This window comes from Pelophylax lessonae (assembly GCF_965119305.1).
Source record: "Pelophylax lessonae genome assembly, chromosome: 2".
Classification (NCBI taxonomy): domain Eukaryota; kingdom Metazoa; phylum Chordata; class Amphibia; order Anura; family Ranidae; genus Pelophylax; species Pelophylax lessonae.
In genome coordinates this window covers 200,386,948-200,409,903 of record NC_138769.1, presented here as the reverse complement: position 1 = coordinate 200,409,903, position 22,956 = coordinate 200,386,948, and the positions used below count along the sequence as shown (strand labels likewise).

The following is a 22,956-nucleotide window of genomic DNA, read 5'->3' as shown; positions in this document are numbered from 1 at the left end:
AGATAAAGATTGACGGTAATGGCATAAAGTGCAACCAGTTTAGAAGAAATAGAAAAGGTAGAACATAAAGGGGTCCATATATAAGGGGGTAACATGGGGGTAGAGAGGAGAGAGATATATGGAATATGAGGACATTGACGACAATGACATAATGACCATTTTTACCAGCGCGCCCGAGAAACGATCCGACAGTGTGGCCAGCTGGTCACAGAGGCGAACAGAGACCAGATCATCTCTGATCGCCTCTATGGTCTTTTTGGACCGGAGCAATGTCATGACCTCAATTCTGGTCTAGGTAAAGTAAACAAAAAAAGTAAACACTTTTCTGATTTTTTTGCTTTAACCGGTTGCCGACCGCCGCATGACTATATACTGCGGCGGTCAGCCCCGGCCAGGCAGAGTGACGTATGGATGCGTCACTCGCCTGTCACTGACTTGCGAGCCAATTGCGGGCGGGCGCGCGCCCGCCGAGGCGCGCGCCCGCCGCGGCTCGTTCACAGACAAGTCAGTGCGTGTGACCGGCGGACTCGATGTCCGCCGGTCACACTACGATCGCTCCTGTGAATGGAGAAAGGCGGAGCGGCTTATGTAAACAAGCCGCCCGTCATTCTCCCTGGTGTAAAAATGAAGATCAGACGGTTCTACTATGTAGGACCGTTGATCTTTGTTTTTACACCAATAGCAATGTCCCTGCACAGTTTGAATCACGCCCCTAGGACACACTTAACCCCTCCCTGTCCAATAAAGTTAACCCCTTCCCTGCCAGTGTCATTTTTGCAGTAACAGTGCATATGTATAGCACTGATTACTGCAGTAATGTCACTGGTACCCCCAAAAGTGTCAAAAATGTCAGTCAAGGGTCCGATCTGTCCGCCGCAATGTCGCAGTACTGAAAAAAAATCGCAGATCGCCGCCATTACGCGTTAAAAAAAAAATGACCAAAATCTTTCCCTTTGTTAGTAAACGCGATAACTTTTGCGCAAACCAATCAAAATACGCTTTTTGCGATTTTTTTTTTTTACCAAACATATGTAGCATAAAACAAATTGGCCGAAAATGTTAAAAAATTTTGATTTTTACATTTTTTTTTGGGGAATTTCATATAAAAAAATGTGAAAAATATTGTTATTTTTGCAAAATTGACGCTCTTTTTTTTGTTTATAGCGCATGATCAAAAAATCGCACAGGTGATCAAATACCACCAAAAGAAAGCTCTGTTTGTGGGGAAAAAAGGACGTCAAATTCGTTTAGGTACAGCGTCGCACGACCACGCAGTTGTCCATTAAAGTCACGCAGTAAAAAATCGCAAAAAAAACCCTGGTCTTTTAGCAGCCAAATCCTCCGGGGCTTAAGTGGTTAAAAAAAAAATGTTTTTTTTTTTTTTAATCTTTTGCTTTTAAAGGTAAAGGAGAGATTTGGGGTCTTTTTGACCCCCAGATCTCTCAATAAAGTGCATGTCATCCTTATTACAAGGGATGTTTACATTCCTTGTAATAGGAATAAAAGTGATACAACAAATTAAAGGGACAGTGTAAAAATAAAATACATTTTAAAAAAAGTAAAGCGTCCCCATCCCTCCATGCTCGTGTGCAGAAACAAATGAATACTTAAGTCGCACACACTTATGTAAACGGTGTCTGCACCACATACGTGAGGTATCGCCACGAACGTTAGAGCGAGAGCAATAATTCTAGTGCTAGACCTCCTCTGTAACTCTAAACAGGTAATCGGTAAAAAATGTTAAAGCGTCACCTATGGCGATTTTTAAGTACCTTAGTTTGTTGCCATTCCACGAGCGTGTGCAGCTTTAAACTTTGGCATATTGGATATCTATTTACTCGGAGTAACATCATTTTTCAAAATTTCCTGAAAAAGAGTGGGTTATATATTGTGTTTTAGTTTTTTTTTAATTCATTAAAATGTATTTTTTCCACAAAAATTCGCTTTTGAAAAATCGCTGGACAAATACCTACGAGTCTCTGCTAAAAAAAAATATATAATGCTTGGGGGTTATAAGTATTTTTTTAGTAAAAAAAATACTGATTTAAACTTTTAAACAAAAAGTGCCAGAAAAGGCTTGGTCTTCAAGCTGATAAGCTAAAGCTTTAAAGTGATTGTAATGTCTTGTTTTTTAAAAATACCAAACGTTATACTTTTGCTCAGAGCATCCCAGATCCTCCTTTTCTCAGGTTGCTCTTTGGCGCTTCAGGCCCCCCCTCCTGCTAAGTACCCCCACAGCAAGCAGCTTGCTATGGTGGCACCCTAGCCGCCGATCTGTGTGTCCATTCAGACACGGAGCCACGTCCCAGTCCCGCCCCCTTTATCTCCTCATTGACTGAGTTTGATTGACAGCAGCGGGAGCCAATGGCGCCCCGCTGCTGTCTCAGCCAATCAGGAGGGAGAGTCCACTACAGCAGAGTCTCTCGTGTAACATCGCTGGATCGAGATGGGCTCAGGTAAGTATAAGGGGGCCGCTGCACACAGAAGGTTTTTTATCTGAAAAAACCTTCTATCTACCGGCCACTGTATATAAACGGCTGGGTGGGAGCTCTGTCGTTCTGAGTGGACGTTCCCATACGTCCCTCAGAACGAGCGCCTGCCCGTGGCCATGTACCCGTGAAGGCTGTAATCACAGGAAACAGTCAAGGCCAGATCTGCATATGGGCACTGTGATTGGCCCTCCCGATCACGTGACCACTGTGTCCAATCACATGCAATGTCTGTCATCAAAATTGTGTGAACTGGCTCTGAAGGGGCTATTTGGATGTTGCGCTTATCTTTGTGGACAGGCTGTGAAAAAGTCTCACACGTGTGGTATCGCTATACTCAAGAGGAGTAGCAGACTATGTTTTGGGGTGTAGTTGCAAGTTTGGCAATTCCGTGTTTGAGAAATAACTTGTTGATATGACATTTTTGTGAAAAAAAAAAAAAAATAATAATAATTTCTTAACTTTCCAAAGAATTGTGGAAAAGAATTACAACGTCAAAAAACTTGCCATGCCTCTTACTATATACCCTGGACTGTGTAGTTTCCAAAAAGGGGTAATTGGGGGGTATTTGTACTGTCTTGACATGTTAGGGCCTCAAGAAATGAGATAGGCCATCAGTACATCAGGTGTGATCAATTTTTAGTGATTGGTACCATAGCTTCTAGACCATGGGTCTTCAAACTATGGCCCTCCAGTTGTTCAGGAACTACAATTTCCATCATGCCTAGTCATGTCTGTGAATGCCAGAGTTTTACACTGCCTCATGGGATGTGTAGTTTTGCAACAGCTGGAGGGCCGTAGTTTGAAGAACCCTGTCAGACCAAATAATATAGCCTGATTTGGGTTATTTTTACCAAAGAAATGTAGCAATATCAATTTTGGTCAACATTTATGAAGAGAAAATACTTATTTGCAGAATGTTATAACAGAAACAAACATTGTTTTTCAAACTTTTCGGTCTTTTTTTTTTTTTTAAACACTTTATTGAAAACTTTTATAAGCATACAAGTAAGGTTACAAAGAGTGTAAAAAAACCAACATAATGCGTTAACAAACATCATTAGTTGGAACAATAACAAATACCAAATGACATGTAACTCATGGTGATTAAGACTCGATTCACACTGCCGCGACTTGTCAGGCGACTTGTCAGCCTGACAAGTCGCAGTCCCTCGCGGTCCATTGACTGCTACAGGACCCGTTCTAATAGGAGCGACTCAAGTCGCTCCGACTTAGAAAAAGGGTCCTGTACTACTTCGGAGCGACTTGCATAGACATTCATTATATGAAGTCCATGCAAGTCACGCCGAAGTCGCGGTGCACGGGACTTCACAAGTCACCCCCGAAGTAGTACAGATTCGTGTCGCCATAGTGTGAACCGACTCTAAACCGGTGATGTTCAATTGGGGAAAACACAAGAGCAAGCAACAAAAAAAAACCCAAGGAGTAGGACGGTTTGTACGTTATAAAAAGCGTTTAAGTACCAGTAAGGGTCTGAACTGAGGGTATCTGTACGACCAAAAGAGAAATGATACCTAGAGACCCCTTGGCCAAATCGTGGTCGAAAAGTGGTCCATGCGACTTTTCGGTCTTTTTTATATGTAGCGCAAAAAATAAAAACCCCAGTGGTGAATAAATACCACCAAAAGAAAGCTATATTTGTGTGAAAGGAAAATTATACAAATTTAATTTGGGTATAGTGTTGCATGACCATGTAATTGTCATTCAAATTGTAAGAGCGCTGAAAGCAGAAAATTGGCCTGGGAAGGAAGGGGGTCAAAGTGCCCAGTATTGAGGTGGTTAAACATGTGCATTATCTTTTGTAGTTTTTCCAACATTCCATAAACATTAAAGTGGTGCCTTCACCATATACTGTATGTCATGGCCAAACATAGGCTTAGAAAAACATAGTTGTGGACCTGGAGGTGCAAAAGCATAGTTGTGAACCTGGAAGTGCAAAAGCATAGTTGTGGACCTGGAAGTGCAAAAGCATAGTTGTGGACTTGGACGCGTGAACAAATCAAGAACAAGCAAATATGACCTCCAGTGTAGTCAGCGAGAGATCAGTACATAGGTAGATAATCTTAGCCGTTCCTCTGTAGAGATTTGATGCCTTTTGTGTGGTTTGTTCCGAGGATGCAAAGTCCACACCTTATTCTAGAAAATCATAAAATTTGTTTTCCCTTTTCTCTTCATCCTAGACAAAACATAGACAGCAAAGAGCTTATCCTGAGTGAAATGCTCTTGGCAAAGTGAAGTCTGCTGCTGCAAAAAAAGCTGCCATGTTGAGGTTTTGGCTGACAAATATGGAAGTCATAAGTCAGCGTTACTTATAGTTAAGGTTCAGAGACCCACTAATTTATTTTTACAAGTATATGTTTCTGATTCAAGGTCTGTGTGGAACTGACACTCTTTGTTGTGTGAGTAAAATCTGCTCTGAATACATTGTTATTATCAAGTCGCAATAGTTCAAGATTCCTCTTTGATGTCTTATAGTAGAGCAGAGCAATTCCTGCTCAGTTTTATGTTACAGAAATAAACACACCGGTTTGTTCTGACATGTGGCTACCCCAAGGACATAGTCCATTTTGTAACAATTTCCTGAAATCCTGCTTTACATTCGGGCTTCTTTGATAAGGAATAAAAGGAAAATCGGAAACATGATTGCACCAATCGCTGCTGTTGTTATCCTGGTTCGAGTTAGTTTGTGCGTCCTGCTATACTAGCCATTGCTTGTGGTTGTTTGAGGCAGATAGCTATGAATAATTGGCAAAAAGATGATGCAGTTTTCATGCTTGGTGCAAGACAGCACACAGCTTAGTAATTACAGTGAGATTATTGGACAAATGTTAATCCCTTTTTTTCGCATGCTAGTCTCCATATCGAAAAGGAATAGGTTACTAAATTACAAAAATTTGTACCACAGAATAAAAATGTAAAAGTAATGTAATGTATTTGTATTGTATTTTCAGACAAAAACTGTACTAGTTAAACGAAAATCGTATGATCTGGTATTGTACGAGAAAAATGTTCGGGTTTGTCTCTTCGGATAATTTCTGACTAAAGCTGTGTACTAACAGTCAGATTATCATAGAATCGCTTCGAAAGCAGTATTTTTTGTACGATATTCTGATGGAAGTCACAAGACTGCTATATACTGCTGATGAGAAAAGGTATTTAGCAGTTAAACTTTACTATCATAATTGCATTTCCGTATTCTGTGCACTGTGGTAGACCAGATATAATGAATGCAGGGTCCTGGTTTTAGTAAAACTTTAAAACCTATTTATTAAAGTGACTGACAAAATAACTGTCTGCATTGCCCAAAAATGTGTATTTTCTTCCCTTTCTAGGTGGAAAAAATTAACTTGGTGTTGTAAGACAAAACTGTTTTGTGGGGGGGCATCATAAAGAATATCCTTTTTACTTGAAAACACTTGCATCGACCAAATACTCCTGCTCAGATCTGCTATATATACATATTATTATTGTTATTATTATTAAAGCGGTTGTATCCTCACCCAAAAAAAACCCTGCAGGACAAAGGCATAATGAGCTAGTATGCATCGCATACTAGCTCATTATGAAATACTTACCTTAAAACGAAGCCCTGACATGGTCGCTTGGACACCGCAGAGGGAGCTGTCATGTTCCCTCTGCGTCTCTTCCGGGTTCGGCGGCTCTGGCGCTGTGAGTGGCTGGAGCCGCGATGACGTCACTCCCGTGCGCATGCAAGGTGCCGGCAAAGAGCTCTGAAGGTCTGACCTTTCAGTGGCTGCATGCAGGGCGAATATCTCCTAATCCTTGCAGGTTTATGAGATATGATTTTTTCCTACAGGTAAGCCTTATTATAGGCTTACCTGTAGGTAAAAGGCACACTCCAGGCACAGTGATCACTTGCAGTTGTACATTGAGATTACCAGCGATTAATTACGTTTACATGCGGCTGCGTTTAGCTGCAGTGGAACATTCTTACCATTTCTGATGTGCTTCCTGTTGTTTTTATTTCTTTTGTTGCTGCTGCTATCGGCAGGTGAAAAAGTGCACTGCGATTACCTGCAGTTTCGTACAGATAGCTGTTATAAATCTGTCCTGGATGCAGTCAAATGTATTATTTTCTAACCGCCCACGTGAAAGGGGCCTTAGAGATGCCTGCATTTTTTTGTAAAATGCTTCTCAGAGGTCGCTATATTTTTCCAATGCCAGATTTGGTTCCCTTTGTCAAATCCAAATTGGACCCTTTTGACTCCTACATCTCAATGTTGGTGAGTGAGACAATCCATCATAGTTATGGACCAATAGGAAGTAACCGGAATAAGTGGACCAGAGCTCAACTTTACTATCGGAACTAAATGGTACAATAGGTATTTACATTGCAGTTTATTGAACATTTATGTAGATCTATTGGGAGGGAATTGGTTTATACTTTAGCCTTCCTTGCCTTATACTTATACAAGTTCACTTAAGTCAGGGATCCTCAAACTACGGCCCTCCAGCTGTTACGGAACTACACATCCCATGAGGTATTGTAAAACTCTTGACATTCACAGACATGACTAGGCATGGTGGGAATTGTAGTTCCTCAACAACTGGGCCATAGTTTGAGGACCTCTGACTTAAGTAATTCAGCTAAACACTAGTTTCAGAAGCTTTCGTAGCAAATGTCCAGCCAAATCTTCTTTTTTTTTTTTCTTTTTTTGTTTTGTATCAAGTAAAAAGGGTTTAGAACCCCTGTCAGAATTTTTCTGCTAATCGAGGCTCCATTAGAAAGCTTTTCTTTCTCTTTTTGCCCTGGTTTTACCAGACTAATAAAGAGTAAGGCCCCTCTCCCCCGGGCGCCTCTGTGAAGCGAGATCCGCTTGCTCAGGGGGGAATCTCTCTGCGGATCACCACTTAGCACGCGGATGACAGGTCCACGTCCGCTTTGCTATGCAGAGTGGACACGGACATAGCCTATTCTCGTCTTTTGGCCAATCAGATGGAAATGGAGCGCCTGCCCATTTCCATCTGATCCACCAGATGGATGAGGAATAGGTGCCCCATTTGTCTGTTTTTGGCGGGCAGAATCCGATGGCATGGCGGCAGGTGTCCACTGAGGTCCATAGTAGAGACTGGAGGGTCAGATCAGGTCTGCCTGAAAAACCGACAGGCGGACCTGAAAGGATCGCCCGTGTGAAAGGGGCCTAACAGAGGAAGAATCTACAACACATATACAAACACCAATGAATAACTTTTTTAGATACCCTACTGAAAAAAAAAACTATTTTAGTGCAATCAATTTTTATTGAGTTTTTAACATTTTGCTACAAAGTGGTTGTAAGGACATTTTTTTTTATACCTTAATGCATTCTATGCATTACGGTAAAATAACGTAACAGTTGCTGTTTCCTTACCCCTTTCCCTACATATTTACCTGTCCTGTATCAATCCAGTGCTTTGCCTAGCTTCAGTTCTCTCTTTTTCTCCCTTCATTGGCTGTGAGCAGCAGAAACCATTGGCTGTTGCTACTGTCAATCAGATTCCGTAGGGGGGGGGGGGGGGGGGCGGGATGTGCCACACAGATGGGCACAGAGCCGGAAAGTATATAGCTGGGTTTACATATATGCAAATTGGGTTGACAGGCGAGTCAGGGGAGGCTTGCAGAAGGGTCCTGTGTGTCTTTGGGTCTGGTTCAGGTGCAAATTCAGGCAAAAATTCAGACCTAAATCGCACCCGAACCGGTGGGCAGACACGCACCTGACCCCAGGAACGGAACCTGTGGCCGCACATAGTTGAACCCAGCCTAACATGTTTTTTTATTTTAAGGGAAAAAAAACTGCTTTGAAGTGCAAAATAATGGAAGTTATTGTGGTTTTTCACAGCATAAAAGATACAATTTTGACCAACTGGGAATAGAGTTTGAAGTAGACAATATTCTAGGGTGACACTATTAGAATGATCGGTACAGAAAGGAAAAAAATATAACTTGTTGGCTGATTGGTCTAGATCATGGGTGTCCAACCTTTTGGCTTCTCTGGGCCACATTGAGTGTAGCAAAATTTTCTCGGGCCGCATATGAAATATATACTATAGTTAAGGTATATAAATAATAAAACGCAGCTTCGCCCTTCCCGTGCTAAAGCCCTCCCCCAGCACTAATTTCACACAACTAGTGGATGATCCCCTCCGAGGCAGCCTCTGTGGACGTGCCCCTGACTCGACTTCCTTCCTCCCCAGCAAAAAAAAAAAAAAAATTGTCATGGGGCAGTGGGCCGCATTGCCTGTGGTTTTGGGCCGCATGCGGCCCCCGGGCCGCAGGTTGGACATGCCTGGTCTAGATCCTCTCTGTTAGATGATGAATTTCTGGGGAGGGAGGTGAATGAGGAATAATAGGAGAGAAGAGAAGGGGGAAAGGGTGGACATACGAGAGAAAAGGGTGGGTAAAAGGGCCATGGTCAAAGCAAACCTAAACACTCAACAAGCCCACGTCAGTTACAAAAGGAAGAAAATTTGTGAACCAGGGGACCAGTTAATGGAGTTTGACATGCTGTATACTTTTGGTAAATTTTGCAGTTCTTTGATGATAAGGTTGCATACTTGTGGGAGCTGTGCCTGTCTACCTCCATGGCAAGTGGGCAAGTAATTTTACAGATATAACTTCATAATTTTGTGAAAATGTGTTTTTAACATTTGTACTAGATGCTTCAAGTATCTGTTTATGGAGGTTGTGTAGCAGCCATGGTGACAGTTATTTACTATAATTTCCCTCAGTATATTTTACGTGTTATTTCATATGACTCGAACTCGTTTAGCTCTTCATTAGGCTTGGATGTGACTTTTATGTGTAGAGCTCTGTCACAAGAAGTACATTGTCTCCCTCTTGTTTTTCTTGCCAAATCTCCCCGTCATTAACTGTCAAACTACACACCAGCTGATCCCAAACTTGCAGGAAAGTGCAGGTGTTGAGATCTGGGTTGAACACTATGCTGGGAACCAGGAAGCTTCTTATTGTCCTTGAGGACAATGAGGGGAATTCATCAAAGCTCTTTCTTCATCCCATTTTAATTTACATTCTTACTATAGCTTTATTTAAAACATGCTTTTTACAACTGAACAATATGTGGCAACTTTTAGGTTGACATTTCTATTCTGTGGGAAACCACCAAAGCATTAAAGTAGAACTCCAAGAATGTATTTTTAGATTCTCTTTCCTCCTGCTTCGGTATAAGGAAACAATTGTCTTCTCTACTTACCGTCTTAACAGTCCAGTACTGTCCCCAACGTAACCTGGGCTTTCGTTCATCATTGCGGCATCCTGCTTGATTCCTCATCAGCCTCTGCCAGGTCCGGTCTCCACCACATCCCCTGCTGGGGGTTTCATCTTCCCCATAGCCAATTGTCACCTACACTGACTTCTGCTAAGGTACTGCCTATTTCCATCTATGATGTTCCACATGGTGGCCAGCATCCTTATTATCATTCCTCGGATCATTTATTGTGATGTTTTCAATAAACTGAGACTTTTGCACCTTCAGTCTTCAAGCAAGTTATGTCCTTGGTCGGGGAAGCGCTTGTTATCCATTTTTGCTTTTTGTGTTGTCTACCTCATTGGGATTGAGTGTGGGTCAGCGACACCCCTGACAGGATTTATGGTCATTACCTTTTACTTTTTGGTCTTTATACATGTCAGTCCTCAGCGCCAGGTCTTTCTGTGTGTTTGTCCCCAACGTAAGACTAGTACACACGGGCCAAATGTTGGGCGACATTTGGCCCGTGTGTATGGCAGCCAGTCCCACAAAAGCCGGTCATTGGGCCAGCTTCTGTCGGACATACATGCTGGAAAACCAGAAGCCAACCGCCTCCCAATCAGCGCTCTCAGCCAATGCTGGTTTGAACAAAAAAAAAACGAGTTGTGTGTACTAGGCTTTACTCATTAGTCCACAACCTGCAGTCCTCTACGGGCAGATCGGCAGTCGCATCATAAACATAAATGACAGTTCACTTTCTTTCACTCTTGCTGTATTCTGAGCTGTAAGAGAGAGCAGACTATGCATGTGTTGGTAGAAAACAAAGCCAACGCTCATTTCTGGGTCTGTGCATCCAACATTCAGTTTGTCCTGCTAGCTGCAGGATGGTGGGTGGGTGGGGGGGGGGGGGGGCAGTGAAATGAGCAACTGAAAAAGTAAGCATTCTTTTCTAAATGGAGCACTGCCTTAATGTACTGAGGATGCTATAATGCTTGGGGATGTTTTTGGCAAAAGTCAGTAAGAGTGAACTAACCCTTTATTTAGCTCAAATTTTGCCTTTTTGGTTCCCACCTACCTCAGCGTAATGCTAATGACATATATTAATAAAGCTATTGTATTTTAAATTACATGCCTGTTTTTAGACCCAGTGATGATGTCACTGCATCTCTGTGCATCGCTATGCAATGCAGGCAGATTAAATCCGGTGAGAGGGGACAGCAAGGTGGTTTGCTTCCTGAAAACATCACAGCTCCCTGCCTAAGTACTTTTCCCAAAACTCCCTAAGCTCGATACACACTATACAACTTTTGTTTTACTTTAGATTTACCTTCAACTATATAGTGCAAGGATATACTGCAAGGGCCTACCTGATTGCATACAACTTGAAAGTGTTTAGGTTTGACCTCATATTATATGGTTTTCGTAAATTTAAAGGAAAAAAATCGAAAGGAGATTGTATAGTGTGTATCCAGCTTAAAGAGGACGTAAACCCTCCTCTACAACTTGTACCTATAGGTAAGCCTATGATAAGGCTTACCTATAGGTACTGTAAATATCTCCTAAACATGTACCGTTTAGGAGATATTTACCTTACATGCAGCCAGTGACGTCACTGGCCCATGCGCTCTGAAGGAACGGACGCTCGTGCCGTTCCTTCAGAGTCCCGTGCCGTGACTGTTGGCTCTCGCGCGCGTGCGCGGGAGTGACGTCACCGCGGCTCCGGTCAATCAGATGGCCGGATGCCGCGATCCCGGAAGACGGGTGACTGGACATGTCGCCCGTCATAGAGGTGAGTGAGCGGCACAGCGGGGGCTTGTTCTAAGGTAAGTATTATGTCTTTCTCTTGCAGGGTGGGAAAAAAAAAAACGAGTTTACAACCTCTTTAAGCCCTAATGTAAGCAGTGGAATGGCTCTTGGGATGCGTTAGGCCCTATTCACACCGGGCAGATTACGTTCTGATGAGCAGAGGATCAGCTCACAGATCCCCTGCTGATCAGGGCAGAGTGGGAGGAAGACACATTTTCTGCAGGGCAGACGTGGACAGAGCTGGCTCTTTTCTATGGGCAGCTGGGAGTAAAAGAACTCCACTGTTTATTTACACCTGACTACCTCTAATCCACTTCCACCTAAATAGAAGATGACAGAGTCCCATTCCATTTTTTTTTTTTTACCGAACCTGATGGGACTTAGCGGTAGGCTGGTGTAAACAGACATTTACTCCTGCTTGTCCATAGGGATAATTGGAGCTTCCGATAAGGTCTGCCTGAAAAATTGACAGGCAGATCTGATCAGAATGGCTGTGTGAAAGGGGCCTTATGCATATTAAAAATGTCTTGATGTGCACACAGTGTCCGTCAAATCTCAGTGTGCAGGGAAATCTGTGTAAGGCCCCTTTCACACCATTGGACCAGTCGGGTCTGCCTGTCAGTTTTTTGGCTGGACCCATTTGGACTCTGTATAATCCCCTTTGGACATGTGTTCATTTACACTCGCCGACACCCAATCCAATCCTCTAAAAACAGATGGATGCAGATCTTTTCCCCTTCTATCTAGCGGATCGGGGAGTAATGGGGTGTAAACAGACAGGTGCTCTGTTTACAGCTGTGTCTGTGTCCACTCTGCATAAGCGGAGCGGGCACATACTAGCCATTTGCCTACTCAGGAGGGATCAGTGGGTTTTAGCAGAGTCTGCCCCACGTGACAGGGGCCTAAGCAATTTAGATATAGTAGAGGAGCCTATACAACTGTGCAAGGCTGAAGGTCAGGCTGAAGTTTAGCTTCAAACAATGCACTGCAAAAGGGTTAGGATGATATACTTTAGTGTTGTATGTAACCCACAACAGCCAGCCAGACTTCTAGACTGATCAGGGAGATGCAAATTCTGCCAAGACATGGGTTTCTGTACTTTGCACAGTGTTTGTAACCATATAGGCCTAATGAGCTTGCAAATTGAACTGAGAACTGCATTGTGACACTTTTCCGTCCCATTATATTTCAACGTAGTTCCTTTTTGAATGGACCCCACCCACCTCCCTCCTTCCCATAGATGATGTTTCCTAATCCTTGGGACAAATCTGGCATTTCCCTAAATCCTTCCTTGACCTGACACTATTTTAAGAATGTTGGAATGCTTTTGGAGGAAGGGATCAGTTAAATATACACAAGCAAAATACGCTATATATGTTGAGCATGTCCTGTTTAAAAAAGAAATACAATAGAAGAAGAATAAGTGTTATGCAAAAGGTAAAAAGAAGACTTCACAGTGTTTTTTTTTTTGTTTTTTTTTCATGTCTGAGATGGAGGCACAAGCCTCTATTAAAAAATTATAATGGTTGGTTTATCTTTATAATACAATTTGCAATGCAGTCAATGGGGCATAGTAGCTTAGAAATCATAGTGCATTTTAGAGAAATGCAGTTTCATTCAAATGCCATACCAGTTGAGCTTCTGCAAAGCCTGACCTAAAAAAATTATGTTCACATTGATCGACACCATTCTACATATAAGCTAGGATAGGTTAATGTGCCCCCATCATCACAGGAAAGAGTGCGGAGCTGTTATATTGCATGTCCATAAATCCGCACATGCGCAGCGTGCTCTCCTTACCCGTCACTGCTGCATATAAGATAGGCTGTACCATAGACCAACCAAGATAGGATGTACCATAGACCACAAAATGATACAAAATGAATGGACGCAAATCGCACTGCAAAGTATTGCATGTGGTTTGAACAGGAATGCGGTGCATGCGATTTCCCCCACCACTCCTATGTGTGTGTGAACTCAGTATAGAAGGGAAGCGCCATCCAGTAGGCAATTTAGTAAAAATGTTATAACTCACAATACTGCATAGTGTCCCAGTTCCACCAATGATAGAAAACTACAGGCGCTGGAGGAGAAGTTCCCCTGTGGGTCTAGGGTGGAAGTGATGTCAGCTTAGGGGCGGACCGCCTATACATCTTCACCAGCCCTGTGTGCACCACCAGAGGCCATGATTTTCTATCATCAGCCAGATGGGCACACTATGCAGAGTTTGGTTTGAACAGATATGTACTTTAATGGGAGGTAAAACATTTTTAATAAACTTCCCACTAGATGGAACTTCTCTTCTATACTGGGCTCGCACCCACACATAGGAGCGGTGGGGGGGGGGAATCACATATGATTCGGGCGAGAATCACACCGCATTCCTGTTCAAATTGCATGCAATTCTTTGCAGTGCAATTTGCGTACATTCATTTTGTATTGACGCAAATCGCACAGCAAAATATGTGTATTGGGAGCATTTTCACGAGTACTCATACAAAAAACTCGGTATCGGTGCATCCCTACTAAGAGGTATTTTCTCTAATGCACAAGTGTTGTGTTTAGGAAAATATATCCGTGCATGTGTAATCACAAGCACTGGTGTTTACTCAAGATTAAGGTGCACATATGCCTGTGTCCTTGTATCCTAAGGCAGACCTTTCCCCCATAAAAATGAAAAACCGTTGGTGCATGCATCTTTGCATGCTGATCACATTACATGACAATGGAAAATTAAAGGCTTTTTTGTGAACCTTTTTTATATATTGTACTTTCTTGTTTTCTTAGGTACTGGTGATGTATCCTTTGCCTACCAGTTGCCCCCTGGAAAGGCTAGGTCTTTATTGCCTTCCAGGGAGATCTGCAAAATCTCGCTAGATTTTACTAAAGCCTGGTGCTCACTATCAGTTTTTTCCGTTCAACCCAGGGGGCTCAATGAAAAAAGCCTGTCCACTCTGGTTGGGGCCACTGTGCTAACGATCTGGCGGTAGTGCAGAGATCTCACCCCCTGAGCTGTTGTGTTCTGACAGGGGGACGCCCCCCGCCAGAACACTCCAGTCAGTGCTCTCAGCGCTGATCGGGAGCAAGTCAGCTGCTGGTTTTCCATCGGACTGGCTGGCAAACTAATGGGCCTAATGTCGGCCATTTTTTTTTTAAACCGCCCGCTGTTGGCTGGCATTCGGCCTGTGTGTACGGGGCTTAAATCTTGCAAGATCTCGTGGAAAAGCCCTATTTCTCCTTTCACTATGGCAGCATGTACTCAAAAAGTTTTCCTGCTGTAGTGATACAGGTTCAAGATCTTTAAGTGCATCATCATGAGGGACATCAAAGAATTCCAGGAAGTAACGGAAGATCGTTATCATCCTCGGCCCTTACTGCGAATGACTGCTGGGATACAGTGCATATGAAAACACTGAAGTATACACAGCATGCTGCTCTCAGTAAAATGCCTAATTTTGATTTGCCATTTCACAACAGTTTTATTGGTGATTCGGGGGAAGTTTCTCTTTAAAAATAAATGAACCCAACAATGAACATTAGCATATTAGTGAGCTGGCAAACACTGGTGAAAGTATCATTTTACTAAGGAGCAGAGTAGCAGTGGGCTCCACCAACAGGAAGCTAATGCAGTAATGGAGATCCCAATTATAGGGTCACTGGGGCTTCTAGGTGGAAAATAATACTCTAGCTATAATTGTATCATGATGCATGATTGTTGGACCATTTTACTAATTTTATTGAGCATTGGTTTCTCAATTGAATTCGTGAAGTGTAGACTGTTGATGAAATTAAATGCCTATTCCCATCAAACCCCAATTTATAGCAAACCGGTCAAGTTCTGTTTGAGTTCTGACCCACACTCTGTTTATCCCTACCCAAGAATGTGTGCTACATTTGTGCAGTATCTTTTATTTGTAGGCCCTGCGAAGGCTTTCAATGTTTTTTTTTTTGGCTTTTGTTGGATCTTTCTCCAGTTTAAATATGTATGTCTGGGATCAGATTTTACAAGTGTTTGTATTCTTTAGTACTTTTCTGTTTCAGGTCACCCAAGGCTTCAAAAGCTCAGACACATTTGAAATATGGATGTAGTTGTAAACATGTCACATTCGATACCTTGTCATCATGACCAGGGACTCAGAGTGGCACTTACAAGTGAGAATTTTGCAGCTGAATTTGTTTACTGGCAAAGAAAATATCCAGAAAGCCATGACAATATACAGAGTTATCTGGTTCATTTCACATGGACACCTACATTTGACATTTTGTTTTTGGGTGGTATAAAGGTCCTAAAGTATTAAGGTAATAAATGAGAAAAGAATCATTTGCAGGCGCACACACTTTTATGACATAACCTTTTAAAGGCACACTCTATTAGATATGAAAGCTTGACATGCATACAAGAAGCTCACGTGAATGAATAAATATAGCCGGAAACCTGCCGTATCTCTTTTCGGACTTTATTTACTTGAGGGAATACAACATACAGTCTTTCAGGCTCACGTGTATCGATCCTCTGTGGGTTTTATTCATAAAATAATCCTTTGTTATGAGTAAGCCCCAGTGAGGGTCGATACACGTAAGCCTTGAGAACTGTATGTTGTATTCCCTCAAGTAAATAAAGTACCGCAAGAGCTACAGCGGGCGTCGGCTATATTTATTCATTCACATGTGTTCAAGTTGACAGGAGCTTTACATTGCACCGCTCTTGCAGACATGGATACCTGACACAGGTGAGCAGCAGCTTGTTGTATACTTGGATATGGAGAGAACAGGCCAGTATTTCCATCCATGCATTACTGCTCTGGTCTAGTCACTAAATCTGCTTTTTCAGGAGAGGAATCCTCAGGTGCAATGCATGCTGTTTGCTTTCCTTCTCATACAGAATGCCTTATGGTGAAAAAAAATTCCAGTGAAAGATAGATTCAGTCATCCAGCATGCGCAGATTGTAAGAGGAAGTTACAGCACAGGCTTTGGAAAGTATGCTCCAAGTTACCTTGTGAAGAGTGGTGTTTGTTTTGGTTGCATTGGTTTAAATGTGTGTGTGATATTGCAGAGTTACACTCAATGTTTAATGCTTTCCAGTGAATTCAAACCAGCCAGGAAATGCTGTTTTAGGAAAAGTAAAAGTTCAAAAGTAACTTTGGCTGTACCCTCAGAGCCCATTCACACTAGCACGACTTGTGAGGCGATTTGTGTAGCCCCAGGTCGCTTGACATAACAAAAGCAATGTTAATCAATCAGTGCGTTCTTAATTGGCACTAATGAAGTCATTCCGACTTCAGAAAAGGGTCCTGTACTACTTTGAGGAGACCTGTGATCTGACTGTCCCATATACTTCAATGGGAGTCACACGACTTGTTATCAGACTTTCCAGGAAGAAGAAAGAGATTAGCCAGGCATTCCCCACAGACAAAGTCGCCTGTCTCTTCAAAGTAGTGAACAAGTCTCTTCCAAGTCTCTTCCAAGTCTCTAAACAAGTCTCTTCAAGTCACGGGGCGACTTTCTTGTCGTGGTAGTGTGAACCGGCTCTTACAGTGGTTTCCAACACTAATTCAAAACACAAAAGCAAATCGTTATTAAAGTGGAAGTAAACCCTCCTATCTTTTTCAGCTAAGGAAGTTGCCATCTTGACCTTTGTTTGATCTTCAACTACCATGATGCTGCACATTGATCACGTATGACACCAGCCATTGGATGGTTTGACAGTTTGGTTGAGAGCACAACAAATGTGGCAGTTATATTCATGCCAGAAATGTTACTGTTTTTTGAAACTTAGATTGATGGGTTTACTTCCGCTTTAAGCCTCCTGGTTTGTTCTTGCAATAGCACTGCTCAGGCCTCATGCTTTTGTCTATTCCCTCAGACCATCTTTTAGCACCGCTGTGCTCACGTGCAACATTCTGTTCCTCTCTCACTCTCTGTTTCTTGCAGCTTCCTGCTGTTCTAACCCACGCCCTGACCTCTGGGCAGGTGCCCTCCTTTCTCCCGGGTGGAGCCCCAAATTACTGCTAGGTCTATAACGGCTGTGCATACCTGCACCCTCAGCTTCCCAGTCGTACCACTGCTCAGGCCTCATGCTTTTGTCTATTTCCTCAGACCATCTTTTAGCACCGCTGTGCTCACGTACAACATTCTGTACCTCTCTCACTCTCTGTTTCTTGCAGCTTCCTGCTGTTCTAACCCACGCCCTGACCTCTGGGCAGGTGCCCTCCTTTCTCCCGGGTGGAGCCCCAAATTACTGCTAGGTCTATAACGGCTGTGCATACCTGCACCCTCAGCTTCCCAGTCTCTAGTAAGACCTGGACACAGGGTTAGAGGCTTCTTCCCTCCCAAAGCTCTTCATAGCCTCTGGACTCCAAAACCTAATTCTGGAGTTACAAAACGCGGACAAAACTCAAAACCCAATGTTCTCTTCTCAGAACAGATATTCTGGAACCCCCCAGTCTGCATCCGAGGGAATCTCAGTGTGCCATTTACTCTTTCTAATAATGTGGCAGGGCCTTGCACTGTCAAAATAAATAAGAGAAATTTCAGAATGAGAAAAGTTTCAGACATAAAGTGTATCTATGTGCAAAATGTAAAATATGCCCTAGGACAGGGGTCTCCAAACTGCGGCCCAGGGGCCAGTTGTGGTCCTTTGATTGCCCTTATCCGGCCCTTGGGGCACTGTTCCTCTTACTGATACTAGCAACGGGGCACTATTCCTCGATACTGATGGGGCACTATTTCCCCCATGGACACCAATGATAGGGCACTATTCCCCCCACTGACACTGATGGGACACTCTTTCCCCCCTGGACACCAATGATAGGGCACTATTCCTCCCCCTAATACTAAAGATAGGGCATTGTTTACCGTTACTGATGATAGGACATTTTCTGCTACCACTAGCCACACTCCAGCCCCCCTAAACTCTGAAGAACAGTAAACTGGCCCTTTGTTTAGAAAGTTTGGAGACACCTGCCCTAGGAGTATGGTGGCTACTTTTGGTTCCCATGGTCCCACTATATGTAGCCATCCTCTCTTATACATTCTATACCTCTGAATATGATTTAAAGCTGCAGTTGTGCATCCTGAGTAGTGTTACAGATACATTTCATAATTTCATAACTTCGCAAAATGTCAGGTACTGTATATGTTATACTATATAATGTAGTATTGCATCCATGAAACAAACCTGTTGTAAGTATGGAAAAACAAATCTGAGAGGTTATTTACTTCTTTATTTTATAGTCTACCGGTATATGTTATTGCATAAACATTTTTGACATTTACCGTGCATGCATGTTTTGAATAACTATGACACATGTTTATACTGGGTACTTGAGTTGCGGTCATAAACAGTTTTGTAACCTTTATCCCTGCTTATGATAACTGTGCAGGGAAATGCTTGAGGATGGGTGCAGCTCAGGATGTAGATAGAAGCTGGAATCTGGACCTTTGCATTGTAAATATACTAAGTAAAACAACTGGTCTTCCCATTCATAACTTTGTCTAGACAAGGCACTGATATTCTCTCTAAGCGAGTTTCATAAAGGTAGAAATCCTTTGGTCACAACAATTAGATGGTTTGAATAGCTGTATAAACAAATGAAGCATGCTTTAGAAATGTCTTCACACACATTTAAATATATAGCCTGTCAACACATTATGCATACAAAATGATTAATATATTGTCTTCTAAGGTATATATTACCATGTCAGCTGTAAAGTAAACTCATCATAAAAATTAAAACTCACATCCCCGAAAATTGCCTAAATGTACCCAACTCTTCGATGCCCTGTTGCCTACTCACAATGCAGTGCTCAGGTCTTCAAAAGGCCAATTGCCAGGTCCCAGTGCTGTCACATGGCTGTCGGGGGGGGGGGGGGGCATACCATTGAGTGTATCACATGGTTTGTTTTGGTTCCAGTCAGTGGCAAGATATTTTGTATTTATTACAGGTACTTATATAGCGCAGTCAATTTACGCAGCACTTTACATATATTATACGTTCACATCAGTCCCTGCTGTCATGGACCTTACAAAACCACAATATCATGGCGCTCTGCTAGTGTGGACAGAACTGCAATATATATGCAATATATAATTAACTGTTGAGGATAGAGTGGGTAGTGGAGGAATCCAGGATAGTCTCCAAATATTAACAATGGTAATAATCCATGTGAACAAGGCTGTACTCAGTGGCTGCCGGCTGGAGCAAGGAGAGGCTCTCCATGGTAAGAAGAAACAAGAAAGCAGCGCCTACTGAGTGTAGCATACAAAGTTTAATAGGGGTTAAAAGAAATTATACACTCACTAAGGTAAATGGTATGCCAGCATGGTTAATGTAATGGGTCATTTGCAGAGTCTCTGGTAATGGATGGAAGCTGCTGAGACGAGTAGGCTGATGGCTGTCACGTCTATCAGTCGACATAGCTGTTTCACGACGCCCAGGTCTGTGCAGAGGCACGGGTGACGTCCGGCAGCTGAGAAGGCAGGAGAAGCACGCGTTCGGAGCATGCGTGCTCCTTCATCAGGCTCAGCTGAGCCTGCCTTCTCAGTTTCCGGATGTGACGTCACCTGCGCCTCTGCACAGACCCGGGCGCCGTGAAACAGCTATGCCAACTGATAGACACTGACAGCCATCAGCCTACTCATCTCAGCAGCATCCATCCGATACCAGAGACTCTGTAGATGACCCATTACATTCACCATGCTGGCGTATGCTACACTCAGTAGGCGCTGTTCTCATGGACCTTACAACCTAAGGTCTCTAACGAACATTCATACATACCAGGGCCAATTTTTGACATGGTCCAATTAACCAGCATGTCTTTGAAGTGTGGGAGGAAACCAGAGTACCCAGCGGAAACCCACCCAAGCACACGGAAAATATGCAAACTCTGTGCAGGTTGGGATTCAAACTGCACCCATTAATTAATATACTAAATAACTGCTAATTTTTAGCTGTATGAATATTATTCATCCTTTTCTTTTTACTATAATACTTATGTTTTTTTTTAGTTTTTTTATTATCAATATATTTTTTAGATGTATGTTAGTGCTCATTCACATGGGCGCTAAAGCTAAAGTGCTCATGTGAATGAGGCCTTAGTGTGTGTTTTGTATAAATGTTGTTGTTGTTACTACTGGGACTTCAGTACCTTAGGTTCTCTTTCATGTACAAATTGTTCTTGAATGATAATGATTAATAAATATTATTTTTCAAGAGCAGATTTGAATCTGAATGGTTGCTCTGAGGCATGGATTGCCAACAAATGGGAAGGAAAATCTTGTAAAACAATGATTGCCATATACATATCAACCAACTTGCTGATTGGGTGATGATTTCATACACAGTTCTGCTGACAGCACTTGCTGTGTATAAGCGGATTCAACACTTTGGCTTGTTTATAAAAGGCCTAAAAAGCTAGCCTCATGTTACAGGTTCATTGTTTAATCTAAAGGAAACTCAGTTTATAAGTAAATAAATCTCTGACGGCCTTTGTTGATCTGTAAGTGTGGCTGTTGTAAGTATCCAACTGTGCACTAATAGGTGGTACTGAAACCATGACAATTGGTGGAAAAAGCTAATGCACAAGCTCTTTGATCACATTAGTTACACAGCTAATGCTCTAATATTGTGACAGTGTGACATTTTTCCTTTATTTTCTTATTCAGGTGAATGCATCACGTCAAGAAGGGAAACTCATGGAGGAGAGCGATCAATTAATTGAAATTATTCAACAGAGAAGACAAATTATTGGAACAAAAATTAAGGAAGGAAAGGTAAATGTAAACTCTTAATAAGCAATAAAATTGATTTCATATGTAAGTGTAGTAACGAATGTGATTTATGTAATATACCGTATTTGCATATACTGTGTATATGTATATATATGTGTATGTGTGTATATATAGGGAGCTGCTGAGTGTGGGTCCCTCTAAGTTAGCAACAACAGTACCTTTTAAAGCGGAGTTCCACCATCAAAAATAACTTTTCCCCATCCGCTTGCTCTAAATTACCTGAAAAAGAATTGGATAATTAATTTTTTTTTTGATTCACTTACCTTGTTTTTAAAGAAAATATACTTCCCTTCCTTCCTCTTCCTCCCTCTGCGGACACGGCCACCGCCATCACTTACTGCTTGCATTGACTCCTGGGAGATGAGCGTCATCGATCCCAGGAGTCAATGCGCCTGCACCGGTGTCCCTCGTCACTTCCGGGGCAGGCGCGTCATTCCCTGCTAAACAGCTTCTGGGCATGCCCAGGAGCTGTGCAGGGAAGAGGACACCAAAGAGGACGCTCCGGCTTCAGTTGCCCACACCTGAGATGGCAGCGCTGGACAAGACATTTTCAAGGTAAGTATTTCTTCTAAAAGGTAAGTGAAACGGGACAGTTCAGAGGCTATCGTTGCTTAAATGCACTAGCCCTGACTGTCCCGGGGGTATTTTTATCTAAAAAAACATTTTCAGGCTGGAACTCCGCTTTAAGCATGTTTTTCAAGTGTGAGCACCTCAGACTAGGTCCAGTCCAGTTTCTTTGGTTTTTAGGGTTTATTTAAGAACTTGGATGGGAGAAGTGGGATACTCCAACAACTAAACTATGCACAATTAGGCAGTTACACTGAAAACTGCTGTTTGATGTTGATTAACGCTTCACTGATGCTGGTTAACGCTTCACTGATGCTGGTTAATGCTGACTGATGCTGGCCTCGGCTAGGCCAGTTACTAGAACTTCACCTCTGACTGTGGAAAAGTCCTTTTAAGCTCCCCAAGGTACTCCTTCCTGAGGTAGCTGACTTTAATGCAAACTGTATTGCTGAACACTTCAGGGCCCTTCCTGGCGCCCCCTTTACTCCCCAAACTCCAGGGCTTTACTACTTGGCACCCCCTTTATTGTACACTCCTGGTTAGCTGGCTCCTGGATCCCCTTTGACCTCTCTGGAGTGGTCTCCTGGGCAGACCCCTGGGCAGATCTTGAGTACTCACGACACTGTTTTTCCTGAAGATCTCTGCCCAGCAGCTCCACTCGGTCAGCAACTCTGGATCCCCTGCAGCCCAGCTCAACCTCTGGTCCCTAGGCCGACTGCCTGGACCACCTTCTCACTTTACAGGAAGAGAGATAGACGTCACCTCCTCCTGGGACTGATGCTCCCGCCAAAAGACCCTCTGTTACATGCTCCCTCCAGATTTATTTCCAATCCCAGGGTGCACTGAGGCAATCCCCGCCCACTGGGACAGTCATAAAACCTGGTGTGCTATTGGCTAGGTTTCCTCCACTGTCCAACTAGATCCCTCATTGGTTACAGTGGGGTGACTCCCCAGAATTAACAGGCCACACCTGGAAGCATTTGACAGAACAGCTAACAGATCCAGCCCCCCTGATAAGCAGACAGGGCCAATATATGCTTTTTCCTAGCCCCTATCTAGGAGGGTGCTACATACATA

At 42.9% G+C, this 22,956-nt stretch overlaps 1 protein-coding gene across 4 annotated transcripts in view; it reads left to right on the top strand.

Annotated features, from left to right (window-relative positions):
- Positions 1–22,956, top strand: part of MID1 (midline 1) — a 726,570-nt gene that overhangs the window by 604,094 nt on the left and 99,520 nt on the right. For all 4 annotated transcript variants that reach the window (XM_082245438.1, XM_082245439.1, XM_082245436.1 and 1 more), the window contains exon 4: positions 21,187–21,294. In XM_082245438.1, coding sequence (XP_082101564.1) covers positions 21,187–21,294 — 108 coding nt within the window. The remainder of the gene's footprint in view (positions 1–21,186; positions 21,295–22,956) is intronic.